The 17,181-nt window shown below is 39.6% G+C and overlaps 1 protein-coding gene across 1 annotated transcript in view; it reads left to right on the forward strand.

Annotated features, from left to right (window-relative positions):
* Positions 1-5,391: 5,391 nt before the first annotated feature.
* Positions 5,392-17,181, forward strand: part of LOC103430910 (protein NUCLEOLAR FACTOR 1-like) — a 28,860-nt gene continuing 17,070 nt past the window's right edge. Inside the window, exons 1-7 of the mRNA XM_070810396.1 lie at positions 5,392-5,773; positions 5,908-6,009; positions 6,219-6,354; positions 7,025-7,122; positions 7,490-7,712; positions 7,912-8,056; positions 9,444-9,567. Of these exons, the coding sequence (XP_070666497.1) occupies positions 5,746-5,773; positions 5,908-6,009; positions 6,219-6,354; positions 7,025-7,122; positions 7,490-7,712; positions 7,912-8,056; positions 9,444-9,567 (856 nt within the window). The 5' untranslated portion in view covers positions 5,392-5,745. The remainder of the gene's footprint in view (positions 5,774-5,907; positions 6,010-6,218; positions 6,355-7,024; positions 7,123-7,489; positions 7,713-7,911; positions 8,057-9,443; positions 9,568-17,181) is intronic.

Consider the following 17,181-nt stretch of genomic DNA (forward strand, 5'->3'; position numbering starts at 1 on the left):
AAAAAGGAAAAAACTGGAAGAGGTTATTACAAAAGAGGTTCAAACCAAAGTTTCCGAGAAGAGGGCTAAGCCAACGCGTAGTTCCAGCGGTCGCCAAGGAACGGTGCTAGAAACTGTTGACCTCACTTCTTCAGCTGAGGAAGGCTTTCAGCAGCCATCGACAATCAATGGTGAAGAAGGGAGAGATCCTATCCTCAATAGAGTTGGAAGCCTTGTCAGAGGTTGTTTGGAGCAAACTTCTTCTGTGGTAGCACAAAAACAGATGTCGTCCAATCAACAACAGTAACTGCAACATCAAAGTTCTCAAATTCAAACTTCCATTTTGTTCACCCGCGACTCCACCTTTGAGTTTACCCATGTCGCACTTCTAGCTAAGGAAATAACTGGTGGTTTCTCCGAAGTGCTACTTACTCAACCGGTTGGCCCTGAAGGGACATCTAGTGAACCATTGTGCTTAGTAATCAAACCTATGCATGATTTAGTGCCACTTTGCATAAACGCAAGTGGTCTCCGTGATGCCAGACATGCTCAAGCTTAGTCCGCTTAGCAGCCTCTCCTGGTGATTTTAGAGAGGTGATGGCTAAGGAAGATATCCTAGTGATTTCAAAGAGGTGATATGCGATTAGCCCTTTTGCTGTTTTTCCTCTTCTTCAATTTCTAGCATCGCTCCTCATTTTTCTTCTTTTTATAACCGTACTTCCCTTAGGCTAATGCATAGACAAAGGCTTTGGTTCGTACCCAGACGGACAAGATCTCCAAACTCAAACTGGCCAACAAGAGCAAGTTGGGCAGCAAGATCAAACTTGAAAGGGACTTGCAGAAGAAAAGTTCCAAACTTGAAGCACTTCTAGATACCATGACAACAAGACATGAAAGAAGAAATTCTATCTAGGGACAACATGCTTTGCAAGTGTTCGTGCAAGAATAAATTGTATGCACCCAAGCAACCACGCCAAGCTAAACAATGCATCTAACTTAGTCTTACTCGAATATGCACCAACAAGCAATCAAGCTGGGCTATGAAATAAACACGCAACACGCATGAAAAAACAAGAAGAAAACCACAAAGGGCAAACACACAAAGGTCCAAAATCGAAGATTACTAAGGATCATGAGTTTAATTTTCCAAATGAAGGAGTTACAACCTTGTTTATGAAGACAAAAGCCCTAGAATTTCTTAAAACGTGCAAACAAAAGAGAAAATATGGAAGCATGCTCAACTTCACCACCAAAGCCGACAGAGAAGACGAGGAAATGAAGAAAAATTCAAGAGAAAAATTAAGGGTTTTACCTTACCTAAGGAAAGTTTTGGCGCAAAGCACGGGAGTACACGAATTGGGAGCGCAATGCAAAGTAAAGGAGTAGAGGGAAGAATTTTAGAAGAAAAATAAGTTAAGAAAGAGAAGAACAGGGAAAGACAAATTAAATGCTTGTCCTAGGGAATAGAGACAATTAAAGCAGTTGTCATACATAGATGAAAGAATACCTAGCGCTATCTTGGGTGATGAGACGTGCATGAGAAACAAGGGTGCACATCCCCATGATGTCATCAGCAGCCATGCAGGAAGGGGGAAAGGTCTTATCAAGGAACTCACGTTCAAAATTTCTTTGGGCCAGGATTGATTATCTAGCCCGTTCAAAGACCTTTCACAACCCTAATAATCAAAGGGGCTAATTTTAGGGCCCAAAAATGTCATATGCAAGCCCAATCAAGTCTCAAAGCCCAATTGTCATACAAGCCCTAAACCAGTCATACAAGCCCCAAGCCAAGCCAAGCCTAAACGCATGCAAATGTGCAAAATCAAGAAAGTAAGATATTGACAGTCATTGCCACGCTATAATAATTAAACCGGATATTTACATAAATCATGCCATGCCTTATCACGCTAACTACTATTCATGCTAAAATAAGCTCAAGTCATATGCTTGGGGCTTGCCAAGTGAATTGTGATGTAGATGATTACAGAAGTTTATCGGGCCTACGTGAAGTCAAGATTATGGAAGACTTTAAGCTGCTTGAGAGCCCAAAGATCTAAGCCTATAATCTTTGAAGTCAACCAATCTTGTTCCTTATTTCCCTAGCAAGCCAACCAATCTAGTTAGGAAGGAGCTAAACCCTAAGTCTTAAGTTCACGTGAAAGCCTGGCAAATCATGCATTTAATGAACAGAGATGCTAACTTTCTCTTCCTAACTCACGCAGAAAAACGACGCATGAAAGCCATGAGATGCATTACCAGAAGTAACACATGTGGAAGTTGACCTAGGAAAACAACACTTTGGGAAGGAGGTGTAGTGCAATCTTCACGAGTGCAACATTGCTAATTTGCATTATATCAATAAGGAAGGCCATAGTTATATCAAGAGAAAGAGGAAGGAAAACCTAGCCAAAATTAGAGATTCCCTAGAGAGCATGGAAAGGCATCATTCACCTACAATAGGGGCAAAATTGAGTGCATAGAGAGATCATCATCACAAGGGAGAGAGAATAATATAATAGAGAGAACATGAGAGGGGATTCAAGGTTGTATTGCACCAAGCTAGGGAAATCACTTACTAAGTTCAAATAGTCTTGGATTTTAGGGAGCATTATATTCCTGCAACCTTAGAGTTTTTCCTAACCTTCCCTCAATCCTCTCAGCTAGCAGAGGCCTCCTTAGAGCATCTCCAGTAGAGTCCTTATAGAGGGACAACCACCGTATAAAATGAGTATAAAACAAATAAGGGGACAAAATGAATCTCCAATGGATTGGAAAGTGAGTTCCTAAACTATAGGAACTTGCCGAATACTTGGTGTATGTACCCAATTATATGGACTCTATAGGGACTAAAATGATAGACCTAATAGGACAATTTAAGGAGAAAGGTAGGTGTGGGTCCCAGTAACATGGTCCTGTCTTTTTTTTTTTTCAAACGTTTAATATGAAAGGTCCATATTGATTCTTGCTTTTCAATTTTTTTTACCATTGAAAGATAGTTCTAATTAAATAACGATTTCAATTTAGGTTACTTTGTCATGTTTGTTTTCAATTTTTTTTTCTCTTTTCATATTGCCTCCATTGAAAGATTAACAGTTTCAATTTGGGTTACTCTCTAATGTTGTTCTCTCATCATTCCTATAACTACAAAATTATCTAACCAAAACTTACCACAACTTCATCTCCTATACTCAATTCATTCATTCTAGTTACGTTTTCATGATGAAAAAAATTGGTGTCAGAATTTGGATTTTTTTTGGGTTAAAATGTTCACAAAAATATTTTACGAGAACGTAATGTTAAATTAATTCAAAAAATGTGCACATAATCAAATTATGACATAAAATTGTAAAAACCTCAAATTTAAGGATTCTACTATAAGGACTCTTCCATTGGAGGCAATATTCCTTTAGGGACATAAAAATTCCCTCTAAGTCCTTAAATGAGTACTCAAAAATGGTGGTAGGAGTTCCTAAATAGGGACTCCCATTAGATATGCTCTTAGAACCCTAAGAAACCCAGACTATTCAAGCCTAGAACACCTGACAACCATGCAAACTCTGTCTTGTGCTAAACTGATAAGTTTCTAGCTTCCATACCATGGCTCACTTGAGTAAGCTATTATTTGCTTAATCATGTTATCTTTGAGTCATTGATCTAACGAGAATATTTCCTAAGGTGTGCTAATTCTTTTGAGATATTCCAAGACTTGGTATGAAAGCAAACCAAAGGAGGCAAAAAGATGTTTGCAAAGCCCAAGTTTGCCTCGACTTAAAAGTTCCCCAACAGTAATAAAAATAATTTTTTTCTTAATGGGTTACCTATGTGTAAACCCGTTAAGGATCTGTTATTAACGGGTTCTTAACGACTGCCCCAATAACAAGCTGATTAGTTATCGTATTGACTCGAAACTCATTATTTTCATGTGGTATTAACGAGTTGGGTAAGAAATTGTTAGCTTAACGAGTTGTGTAAGCTCTACCACCTAGGGCTGTGCAAACGGGTCTTGGACCCATGGGTTGGGCCTGGTCCAAAATTTCTAGACACAAAATAGGATAGGTCAGGCCGGGTATATGAAATTAGCGGGGTGGGGCGGATCTTAAAATAGGAGGGAATGGGCCCCCGGCTCGGCTCAATTCTAGCATGGAATATAGGCTATTATTGAATTTTCTTCCTCATCTCAGTCTTCTCAGATAATCACTCAGACAGAAACTAAATAATTATGTTTCCCTTTCTCCCATTTATTCACGACTCAAGCTCGAGTCGAGTAGCCGTCCATCACCAAGACCTCGATCTCTCCTCCCGACTCCTCCCCTTTCACTCAGACTTCAATCTCTCCTTCTTATTCGCTCCCGCCCTTCTCGCTCCGTCCGCCACCATCATCATCAGACCTCGGTCTCTCTTCCTGGCTCACTCTCTCGAAATCAATGTCTCTCTCTGTCGAACTCGAAGGGACGAATGATAAAGTCGAACACTCGAAACGACAATTAGTCATCTCCTCCGTCTAACTCTGACCTATATTTGCAACCCACGAGCTCTGCTTATAGTCATCTTCAGTTCTAAGGTATTACGTTTTAGGGATTTAGGATTGAAAATTAAATTAGGGTTTTCTAGATTTAGGGATTTTGTTGGGTTCTTGAACCTTGACCTCTGTTCCTTTCCAATTTCAAATTTTTATTGAAATGAATTTGAATCGATTGAATTTGAAACTTCTGTTGAATTAAATTGAATTTGAATATATGGATGTTTTGTGATAGTTTCAGACTTGTATATATTTGAATCTTTTGTTTTAGATGAGTATTTTTAATTAGATTATGTTGATTTGTGCAACGTTTCTGTAAATCTAAGTTATGTAATTAGATTATGTTCGGCTGATGAGAAAATTTACTGGAGAATTCTATAATTTCAGTAAATTACGTTACCCAGCTGCATTTAGTTTCCTTGTGCCTGAAAAGTGCGCTGATAAAACATGATAGGAAAAAGACCAGTCCATTATGATAAGAAAATTTTTTGTAAAAAAAACATTGTACTTGGACCCAAATGGGCCAAATCTGATCTTAAAAAAAACAAGTAATTGAACCCGTGGACTTGGCCTGAAAAAGGCAGAGTTAGGTTCAGTTCCAAATTTAGAAATTCCATTACCTGGCCCGCCCCATCACGATGCAATTTAAAACGGGTCTGATCCGGCCCGGACCCACCCCTGCAACCACCAACATAAACCCTCCACCCGAAACCGTAACAGTAACTAAAATAAAATAAAAAAAAATCCTTAAACCCCAAAAACTTCAACTTCCTCCTTTCGCTTTCACGTTAACCCGCAGGTCTCCTCCCAACACGATTGCAAGAGCCCGCCTTCACCACCGCGAGCATAGTTTCAGCCACCGTGAGGCACACCGGAAAGCTTCCAACTCTGAGTTTTTTTTCCCTTTTCTGATTTGAATTTGCCGTTTTGAGTGTTCCGAACCATGGGGAAAGTGGAATTCTATACATAATTTGTCAAAAATTAATCTTATCAGAGACTGATGGTGCAAAGTTCTAGCTGAAATATTACTTAGGAAAAAATGATGAAGAAAATTAATTTCGTTTTTCGTTTCTATAGAATTAAAATTTGTTTGCTATGTTATTCTGTTTGAATCTAAATTCAACGACCTCAGGCTTCAACTCCAACAAACTCTCATCCTCCTCCGGTCGTTTAACCGAAACCAAGTCTACACTCGAATTGAGGGATTTTTCTGGCGCGAAGTTTCCGGTTTTCTTTTTCTTCTCAACATGGGAAAACAATCAGGCATGAACCCAGGTAAGTTTTTGTTTGGCTGCCCTACCCATGAACTGAATTAGCAGAATTCTTCGTAATTTTTGTTGAATCTGTAGCTTCCTCTTTGTTTCCATTGCAATACTTACTGGTAAGACATTTTTGTGTTCCCATAGCAGGATTTGGAAAACGCAAAATACCCAACAAGTTCAACACGAGCAAGAAAAGTCATCGTCTTGAAGAAGAAAATGTTACACACAGCCCTGCGACTACTTCGTCAGGCATACCTTATATTTTACCTTTTTATAGTGTTAAGTTGAACTTTAATCTAATAAAAGAGTTAGCTTTTTTTTTTCCTTGCCCTTTGTACCTGTTTAGAGAGTTTCCACCCAATCGTTATCTTAGGGGATCAATATTTGGTTAATGCATTGGAGATAATGATTTAATTGCCAATGTTTTCATATTCACATTCACGATCATTCTAATACAGGGGAACTACCAAACGAAGAATCTAACTGTGTGGTTTCCGAAGAAGAAATGGTTTATAAGGAGCCATCCATGTATGATAAATTGTTAATGACGCTGGGATCATCTAGTAAATCTGTTTCTGCTGCATATAAGATGAGGTAACGGTCTTCTTAAAGTCCTGGGTTTATTTTCAGTTTTCTTTTAGCATCTACTTGCTGCATATGGCTAAACTCTAAAAGATATTTTTGGCCTCAATTTTAACTGTGCATAAGGCAGTATTTTTGGGTTTGTTTAAGCTTGTTTTGGTTCTTACGTGACCTCCACTTATTAGTTTCGGTGTGCTCTGTTCTGCGACGTTTAAGAGTTGCATATAAAATGCGGTTTATAAGGTTCTGAGGTGCCTCTAGGAGTCAAGTACTCCTTTCTAGGATGCACTTGGGTTTCACATTTGTAATTTCTCCATATGTTGTGGACTTCTTTACATAGAAAGAAAACAAAAGATTGCGCTGTCCTTTCAAATTCATTATGGACTCAATTTTGTTTGTATTGCCGGATTTTTGTTTGATGAGTAATGTCAGCACTTTGTGACTAAGAAATATATAAAGCTCAAAAAAGTTGGATTCACACCTGAGATACGTTTATGTTTAATTGATAGCAATGTAGCATTGGTGCGTTTATTATTAGGCAGTTTAATATATAATTAAGCTCTTTTCTATCTGACCTAGGAAAAAAGGAAATCTCTTCTCTCAATGTTAGTAATTTGAAACTTGTTGATTCATTCAAGGAATTTACAACTAACATGTTATCATCCACTTCATTTTTGTATAGAAAAAGACAAGAAGAAGGTATAAGTGACTCAGAAAAATCTGAAGATGATGGAACTGAATCTTCTAGTGACTCAGAGGATGCGGATGATGATGAAGAAGGTAGAACATTTCTGTTTTATATTCAAATATGAGAAAACAATTTTGTTGTCTCTGCCCTCCTAATTGTTTGCATTTCCTGTTGTAATGATACTGGCCTCCAGGATCTCACAACCTTTTTCATTCTCTTTATCATAGATAAGTAACCAAAAGCCCATAGTTGAGGTTCATATAGTCATATATCAATTTATTATGGAAGGCCTGCACTACTGACATTGTAGTGAGCATGAATGCTGCTTTTGCTTTTATCTCCTATATGATAACGGATTAAGGTGTAGTCTTACTTCTTCATAAGCAGAGTCAACTTGATCATTTGTGTTAGATTGTGCCACACGTCATATTATTTAATTCATGTCCTATTCTTGCATAGGAGTTGATGATGAATTTCCTATGGAAGGAAAACCCAAAGACCCTGAAAAGGCAGGACTTGAGGAGCACAGTGAAGATTCTGAAAATGAGGATGACCAGGAGACCTCTGACTTGGATGACCAAGAGACCTCTGACTCAGATGACCAAGAGACTCATGATTCAGATGCAGAACAGGACCTGGGAACCAGTTCTCAATCTGCTGTTGAACAATCAATGTGCTTGAGGTGCATTTACATGAAATATCTTGTTCATTTGGCTTTTGCATTTTTATTATGTATTGGCATTATTACTTTATGCTGTGTTAAGCTTGATGTTAATCACCACTAGCTTTTATCTTTGTATGTCTTACCATTTTGGGATCTTATTAAGTCAGATTGTATGCATATATACACTCATTCCCCCTTTATATCTTGCATTGTGCAGTTCCTTTGATATACACTTGGGGCACAAGTTAACAAAAGCTGAGGTTGAAAATCTGTCAAAAAAGAAGTGGATATATGAGTGGGAGGTGCCTGCTGTTGGGATGACAAAGGGCAAGTGGGCAGGAACAGGAGAGTGTTTTACAAAAGTATGTATCACATTTATGACTTGCACTATATTCGTTTTATGTCTGTGTAAAAGCTCTTGAAATGGTCTCTTTTGCATTGTTCTTGTCCATTGAAGCGCCTTCCAGCGTAAAGGCAACATAATGCACCTTTGTTCTTCCTTATCAATCATTCTTTTTATATTTATTAGGGTGAACTGTCGATTTAGTCCCTAAATTCTTACATGAATGAAAATTAGGTCCCTAATGTATTCTTTTGGAAAAAATAAGTCCTCAAACTAATAAAAATCTGCCAATTACATCCCTAATATTAGATTCGAAGCAATTCTATTTTAATTTTTCGTCAATTTAAGTCACGTGACTTGCATGTGAAACTTCAGAGAGAAGATTGGTAGTTTTTCATAGTTTAAGGACTTATTTTCTTTGAAGAAATAGGGTATGGAGTTAACTCTGGATGGTAAATTAGATGCTAGATTCGCAACCTATATGCAACATTAAGGGCTTATAGGCAAGAAAATGGGGGCAATATCCTCTAAAATGTGTCATGTGACTTCAATTGACAAACAATTGGATAAAATAGCTTTGAGTATAATATTAGGGATTAAATTAGCAATTTTTAATGAAATTAGGGACTTATTTTACCAAAAAAATAATCCAAGGACCTAATTTTCACCGAGATGATAATTCAAGGACTAAATCGGCAGTCCACCCTATTTATTAATAGTGGGAGTTGCTATTATAAAAAAAAAAATGACTAAATTGCTATTCAAGTACTTACTTTTTTTTTCCCTTAAGTAATGCTGGGAGTTGCTCTCTCCACACTCTGGAAGAACCATCTTTCAGATTGCAAATCGTACTTACTCTTGTTGACAATCCACATTTGATCGGAATCTCCACAACCTTAAACCGAAGAATGCAGTATTCCTCTTATTAACAAGCTCCCTTTGGCCAACCCTTTTTCATTTTGTTTTTAGGTTTTGCAGAATGTCCTAACGAATTTTATGATCCCCATCTTCTTACCGCTCCTTTCTCTTCAAGAAATCTTTCATCAACTTTCAGTGGAAAGGAGCAGATTGTGGTGTGCTTTTGTTCTTAAATGACTGGGTTTTTGGGATATTCACTTTATTTTAATTCATCTAGAGCGCGGGGTAGTTATGAATTCATTCTAATGGTTCTCTCATACTTTCGGAGGTGTTATTTAGGCAGAGATGGATCCCTTGTGTTACACCTTCTGGGTAATGTTTCTTGTAATTTTTTTAGATATGTGATCCATGTTGTACCTTCGCATGCTAAGTATATGTATACATTACAGTCCTTGAGCTGTTTTGATTGAATTTGTTCTTGTTCAGCAGTTTGTACAATTATAATCATAATATGCCCCTTAATTTTTTGTTTTGGGTATTATGTTCAGGATGACGACCCCAATTCTTGTTATGGTCTGAAGCAAAAGTTGTATAAGCACTGGTTAGATGTTTATAACAGATCTGGAGGGAATGATTTTCATTCATCTAGACAAAGATTATTCTTCTCCCTGTGTGAGTGCGCCCAATTTGACTTGCACTAGCTACTTGTTAGTGTAATGGCTTTATCTATATTTTTTTTTTGAGAAGAAACAATTTTATTAAAGAATAGAGAAAAACACAGAAGTGGATAAGAAGTCCACCAACAAATTAGAAAGGAAAATCCTAATAGGAATTGGCTACAGTAGCCAATTCTAGACCAAGCTCACTTAACTGCTGCTAACAAATCCCACAGTATTTGAGATAGAGAGCAATTATTAAACTCTTTAGTAACCGAAGCCCAAAAAGATGCCCAATATTTAACTCTCCCCCAAAGTACTTCTGCCCCCACTCCAGTATAGTCTTCAAAAATCCTTTTGTTGCGTTCCAGCCATATATTCCAGAAAATTGCCGATACCAGGCAACCCCACAAAGCTTTGGATTTTTTCCCTTTTCCAAGTGCCTTGAAATTGGTGCTTAGTAGCTCAAAACACCCTTTAGGAATGACCCAACTTACTTTAACCTCCTGAAACAGTTTCCACCACAGTTGTATCGAGTAGGAGCAATGAAGAAAGATGTGATTTACACTCTCCTCCTTAGCTTTACATAAACTACACCAATGTGGGGATAAACACATCATAGGGTTTCTCCTTTGAATTTTGTCGCAAGTGTTGAGACTCCCATTGGCCACAAGCCATACAAGTATTTTAACCTTCGGAGGAACTTTTGATTTCCAAATCTGAGAGTAGGGTGGATAATAGTGCACAATCCCATTGTTGTTCAGTAATGACCGATAGGATTTGCATGTGAACAAACCTGAAGTTTCTAGGTTCCACCTTCTGTTATCCATTTTTGATGGAGACAAGCGAACCACTTCCACTTTCTGTAATAAGCTGGCCGCCTCTTCTATCTCCATCTCATTCAGATTTCTCCTAAAATCAAAGTTCCAACTCAAGGAACTTGACGAAGCTTCCACAAAGCTAGATATGTTATGATTATGCTTCCTCGATAATAAGAATAATCTGGGGAATTGCTCCTTCAGCGGTCCCCCTACTAACCACCCATCCTCCCAAAACCTAACCCTCTCTCCATTGCCCACCTCAAACTTGCAACAACTAAGAAACTGATGAGCACCACTCGAAATGTCTTTCCATGGGCTACGACTTGAAACCCTCCTTGGAGGAAGTACATTCCATCCATTAACTTGTAGCCCATACTTGCTTCTTATCACCTTGTGCCATAAGGAATGAGACTCCCTTGGGAATCTCCACAACCACTTAGCCAATAGTGCTTCGTTCTGATTCCTCAAATTCCCCACCCCTAGACCTCCTTCCTCCTTGTTTTTAGTAACTAACTCCCATTTGACCAAATGGGTTTTCTTACCTTCCTCCACGCCTTCCCAGAGAAACCCTTTCATTAATTTTTCTAGATGTCTTCTTACCCCACTGGGAATTTTGAACAATGACATATAGTAAATCGGCAAACTTCCCAAGACTGATTGAATTAGAGTCAATCTACCTCCTCTGGATAGGAAAGCCTTCTTCCAACTTTGAAGTCTTCTTTCCATTGTTTCTACCACTGGATCCCAAAACCTTATAGCTTTTGGCCTTCCCCCAAGGTGAAGTCCCAGATACTTTATAGGCCAACATCCTACCTCGCAACCCCAAGAATCTGCCATCCTGTTTAATTTCTCACTTTCTGAATTTATTCCTGCCAAAAAGCACTTCGCTTTGTTGATTTTCAGTCCTGAGACCGAACAGAATAAGTTGAGCACTTGTAATAGGTTGTTCCAAACTTCCTCATCTTCCGTCAAAAAGAATATGGTATCGTCTGCAAATTGAAGATGAGAGATCTCCACCTTTTCTTGCCCGATACACAAACCTTTGATGAGATCATTTTCTTGAGCCTTCTCCATTAACCTGCTCAAAACATCGACTACTAAGGTGAAGAGAAAGGGTGATAGTGGGTCACCTTGTCTTAGTCCTCTTGAAGCTTGAAATTTTCCCCTAGGCCTCCCATTGATCAAAACAGAAAAATTTGCAGAGCATAAACATCCTTGAATCCATTTCCTCCATCTATTGCCAAAACCTTTTCTTTGTAGTACTTCTTCCAGAAATCTCCATTCAACATGATCATACGCTTTTTCAAAGTCAATCTTGAGCACCAATCCCTTCTTTTTTTTCTGCCTTATCTCTTCTACCACTTCATTTGCAATGAGGACTGCATCCAAAATTTGTCGATCCTTAACAAACGCCCCCTGATGTGGGGAGACAGTGGTAACCAAAACCTCCTTCAATCTTGAAGCCAGTGTTTTCGCTATGATTTTATACAATCCAGTTACTAAGCTGATGGGCCTATAGTCCGTCACCTTCAAAGAATCTGACTTCTTTGGGATTAGGCAAATGAATGTTTCGTTCGTCACTGCATTTATTATCCCTTTCTCAAAGAATTCCTCCATGATCTTCATTATATCTTCCTTCAAAATATCCCAGCAATGTTGGAACATTTGCATAGAGAAGCCATCTGGTCCTGGTGACTTGTCCTTTCCACAATCGAAAACTGCTCTTTGAACTTCTGCTTCCTCAAAAGGCCTCTCAAGCCAAATTGCCTCAAGGGCGCTTATTGGGGCCCAATTTATACCTTCTAAACCACAACATGCCTCGTCGTTACTGCTAAATAAGGATTTGAAAAAATTTACAATATGCTCTTCAATCTCCTTTGCATCCTCTATTAATCCCCCTCCAATCGGCTCCAACCTTTCAATATAGTTTCTCTTCCTTCTTCCATTAGCAACTCGATGGAAGAATCTTGTATTACCGTCCCCTTCCTTTGCCCATTCCACTTTGCTTCTCTGCCTCCATTTCACTTCTTCTTTAAAAGCCAAGTCTCCCACCAGGTTTTGGAGTTCTTCCCTTTTACTTCTAGCTTCAAAATCTAAGCCTTCCGTCCCCTCTCTCTTATCCAACTCCTCTATGTTTGCTTCCGCTTCTTTCAAGACTTTTTCGATTTCGCCGAAACTCTCCTTACTCCAGCTTTGCACCTTTTTTTTCATGGCTTTTAACTTGATCATAAATTTATAACCCTCCCACCCCTCCACTTGCTCCGATTGCCACCATTCCTTGAATTTGTTCCTGAATTCTGGATCTTGGAGCCACATGTTTTCAAATCTGAAAGGACATGGCCCCCATTTCACTTTGTTGGTGTCTAGCTGGATTGGACAATGATCGGAAATGACCCTTGCCAAGGCCGTTTGTCTAGCCTCAGGAAAGATATCTTCGCAACCTGTAGAGCATAAAAATCTGTCTAATCTTCGACACACAGGTTCTTCTCTGAGATTTGACCAAGTGAACTGTGCATTGAGTAGATCCAAATCCTTGAGTTCTGTCTCTCGAATGAAATCATTAAAATTCCTCATGCTTTTGGTCAGCCTCCCCCCGTTTGATTTCTCATTTATAAATCTAACCACGTTAAAATCTCCTCCTATACACCATCTTGTTCCACACATACCATAAATTCCCGCAAATTCTTCCCAAAACTCCCTCCGCTCTCTATTTTTACATGGACCATAGACTCCGGATAGCCACCACTCCATCCCATTGGGAGCCTTAATTTTTATTGATGCAGAGAAAACACCGACCAAAGATTCGGTTACAGAAATGTGTTTTGTGTTCCAAATTACAGCTATGCCCCCTGAGCTTCCTTGAGCAGGGACAAAAATCCACTCTTTATATCTGCTTCCCCACACGCTAGCCACAAGACTTCTATCAATCACTGATTTCTTAGTTTCTTGTAGTATGATGATGTCCGGCTGTAACCGTTGGAATTGTTTTTTCAATGTTAGCCTCTTCCGTGTACTTCCCAATCCTCTAACATTCCAACTAATTATCTTCATTAACACTACTAGTGCCCCTGTGAAGTTTGTTTTCTCCCTTACAACCACCCTCTCCCTTGCCTCTTCTGACTTTCCCATTCTTCGTTTCTTGGAATAGAGACCGTTTCAACGGAAACAAGGAGACCTTCATTTTAGACAAAAATTTGGAACTTAGATGTTTGGCCTCACGATTGGCTGATGCTCCTGCCAATTTTTTCCTTCTACTGTACTTTAATAATTTCTTGTTTTTTCCTATTTCCTCAGTAACAGACTGCTCCTCGTGATTGGTTGCCTCCTCCAACTTTGTCACTGCTTCCAAATTTGAATCAATGAAGAGGTTGTGGAGGTCCTCACAGGATAATTCAAAATCGTCAGATATTTCTTTTTCCTCTTGAGAGTTAGCATCCTCCTCCCCATCATCGACAGAAGATTGAGCGAAGAAATCTTCGTCGTCACTGTCTAACAATTGAACCGAATCCATGCCAAAATCCTCCAACCTTCTCCACCATTGATTTGCTGAATTCTTCTCACTCGACCCGCCCGGTGATCGGACAATGTTATCATCGGCCTCACACTCCAGGTCTTCCTCTGATTCACTAGCTGAATCGGTGAATGTGAGGTTAGAAGACATGGCTTCCATCGGAATAGGCCATTCTAGATGATTCTGACAAGAGCCAAAATCATGTGGTAGAAGAAACTTTAGCCTCTTTCCGCCCCTGTCGTGTTGTCCAAATCTCCCAAAGAAACTCGAACTTATGCTCCAGGAAGGTCTGATTGGAGCGCCTGCTGCGTAGAACTCCATGGCCCGAATTTGCTGGGGATCGCCCAAAGCCATATACTGTGGCGCATTATTCCTTATAGTTGGCAGCCTTAGATCCGCAAGCGGGTTCGAAAACGTTAAAGACTTACACAGAAAGACCATTTCGGATTGATGATGAGATCTCAGCCCGTGAGTAGTTAGGGTGATTGGGCCACCGCCAGACCCATTCCAATGTAGGTCGAAGCCCACCGAAATACCATTTATAATTGTAAATAAATGTTTGGCAGCCATAGGCCCGCTCACCACAATGTTATCTCCAATATTTGGGCTTTGTGGATCAAGGCCCGCCACTCCATCAAGTTTAATTGGAAAAAAGTTGTTTTTATTGGGCCTGCTCCCGTCACATGGATCAACACTATTTCTAGTGAATATCTCCACTCTTGTTCCATTAAAATACTCCCCGCCTGTTGAAATATGTGCCTCCTCTATACTAGAGCCACCGCCATCTTCTTTCCCATCTAATTCCAAGCTTTTGCTTTTACCCGGAGAAATCATGATACTGGAGCTTCCTTCCAATTTCGAAATCATTAAAAACTCATTTACCGCCGCTTCTATTGATTGACTCGCCGTAGCTGTCCCGTCCTGTTCTTGAGATGGCGACCCACGCTCACTTTCAGGAAAAGTAAGGTCATAGAGTGGGTTTGCATGCTCCTCGTAACTCGCGCCCACAGTCACAGACCTGTTGTGATCAAGCTTTCTGTCACATCCGATGGTGACTGGGCAGTCGAAGACGCCGATTCGGAAGCTAGCGCAAGTCCCCGTCGCGTGAGCTGCCTTTCCAAGCTCAGCCGTCGCCGGATGATGTATTCCAGAAATCCTTTGTAATTGCTGATCCTTTTTCAGAGACCCAACTAAAGATTCCGATTTACCCCGATCTTCAGCCGAAAGCATAGGTCTCTTCGCTGGCGTTAATTGCCGAATCCTGACCCTGAAGACTAGGTCTCCGTCAGCCACTTCTACTACCTCAGGGATAAAACCAGTGAAGTTGGTTTTTAGTTTTATCTTTGCTTCAAGCAGAAAACCGAAACTAGTGGTTGCTTGGTCAATGTCCGCCAGACCTCCGCAAGCCTCACCAATATCCTTGAAGAATTTTTTGGTCCAAAGATGCGGTGGTAAACCTTCCAATGCAACCCAACCTCCATAACTGACCGCCAGTCTTTTATTTGAATTCAAACTCTCCCACCACCCTGCCAGTTCCACCTCGGGATACTCCTTCATAGCTATAGCTCCAAGTAGTGCAATTTTTTTTGCTTCCTCCTCGTTCTGGCAAACAAACAGTGCTTTGTTGCATTGAAATGGCGAGAATCTGATGTCCGTTCCCAAAAGATTTCGAAGTGAGGTCTCCACCTCCCTCCAGGATTGATGCACCACCTTTCTTTCACAGACTACAACACTTCCCCAACTGAAAGATTCTTTAGAGCAAGTCCTCTGATTCCAAGTGTATTCTTTCCAAAAATCCTCTCTGGCACTCCGTGTGGATTCCTCAGTTGACGTCGACTTGCCTCCAATGACTGCATCCCTGTATGAGCCCTGAAAGCCGCCGCCCAAAAGATTTCTCCTAGGCTTAGTTCCAGCCCGATTCACCTTCCTCATTGTAGCCCCCGTCTTCTTTCCCCCTCGCAGGATCTCAGACATCAGCTCTTCCAGATTCCTCCATCCAATGCCTTTAAAACCTTTCGGAACGAAGATATTTCTGACAAAACCATCCTTTTCAGTTTTGGAAAGAACAAGGACCTCCCCGTTTCTGTTCTGAAATCCTTCAACCCAAAACTGATAGTTGTGACCCTTGTATTTTCTGAAGAAGTTCAGTCCGCCCGTGTCAATGGCCGCCTTTAACTGATCAGTGATCCATGCTGCACAACCCAAGTCAAAAGATATCTGATATCCTCTGGCTCTCGTTCTCTCTGTTACTCTAATCCTCTCGCCAAAAGACTTCTCTTCGATCTCTAAAATGAAAACCTTGTGCTCAACTTTAAAATCCCTGGACAAGTGTCTGTAGCTCATCTTGCCTTATCTTCTTCCTCCTCAGTAGTTCCACAGTATCAGACTACAAAGAAGTCAGTCTGTCCTTGACACTGCAACATGGCTCCATAATCTCAAGCTTGGCAGCAATATGGCTTTATCTATATCATTAAGTTCTAAATGTTCCTACTCAATTCCTACTACCATAAATAGTTGATATGATTATATATTTTTTTGGAGCTGGTGGGGTTCAATCTTCCAACTTATTCCAAAAATACACTTTGATAATTATGCGACTGGAATTTTAATGCTAAATTGTCCTATTTTATCTGACATTTTCTTATGGAGCTTCTGAACAAGAAAATTAATCTCTTCTAAGGCTAAATCGAAATAGACTGTTCTTACCTTATAGGGTTAGGCTTCTCTTTTGAGTTGAAAGTGCAAGTAGTGGTTCATTCCTATTTCATCATTAGTGGAATTTCAGCTTCCATGAGGCTTTATTGATCCTGACCGTAAAAACGTCATATGTACTGTAAGGGATATACAGGAAGAAGTGGGGATGATATACTAGCATTCAATATATCTTTTTTCTAAATACTTGGATTGTTTTTTGTATGGAAAAATAATTCTATAGAATCTATACATTGACATTCATTTCAATTTTCTTGGGTGGTATGAGGAGAAAGCTTCTTACAATTTATATGGGTTTGTCATTTTTGGTAACCTTACCTATGGTTTATCTTTTATCTTTTTTCTTTATCCCGATATCAAAATGAATGGGAAAAACATATAGATTTTAGCAAGTAGTGGAATTTCGTTCCTATTTCATCATTGATGGAATTTCAGCTTCCATGAGGCTTTATTGATCGTGATCATAAAAGATGTCCTATGTACAGAAAGGAATATACGGGAAGAAGTGGGTATGATAGACTAATATGGAAAAATAATTCTATATATAGACATTCATTTCATTTCTTGGGTGATATGAGGAGAAGGC

Source organism: Malus domestica, chromosome 13 (assembly GCF_042453785.1).
Source record: "Malus domestica chromosome 13, GDT2T_hap1".
NCBI classification, from domain to species: Eukaryota; Viridiplantae; Streptophyta; class Magnoliopsida; order Rosales; family Rosaceae; genus Malus; species Malus domestica.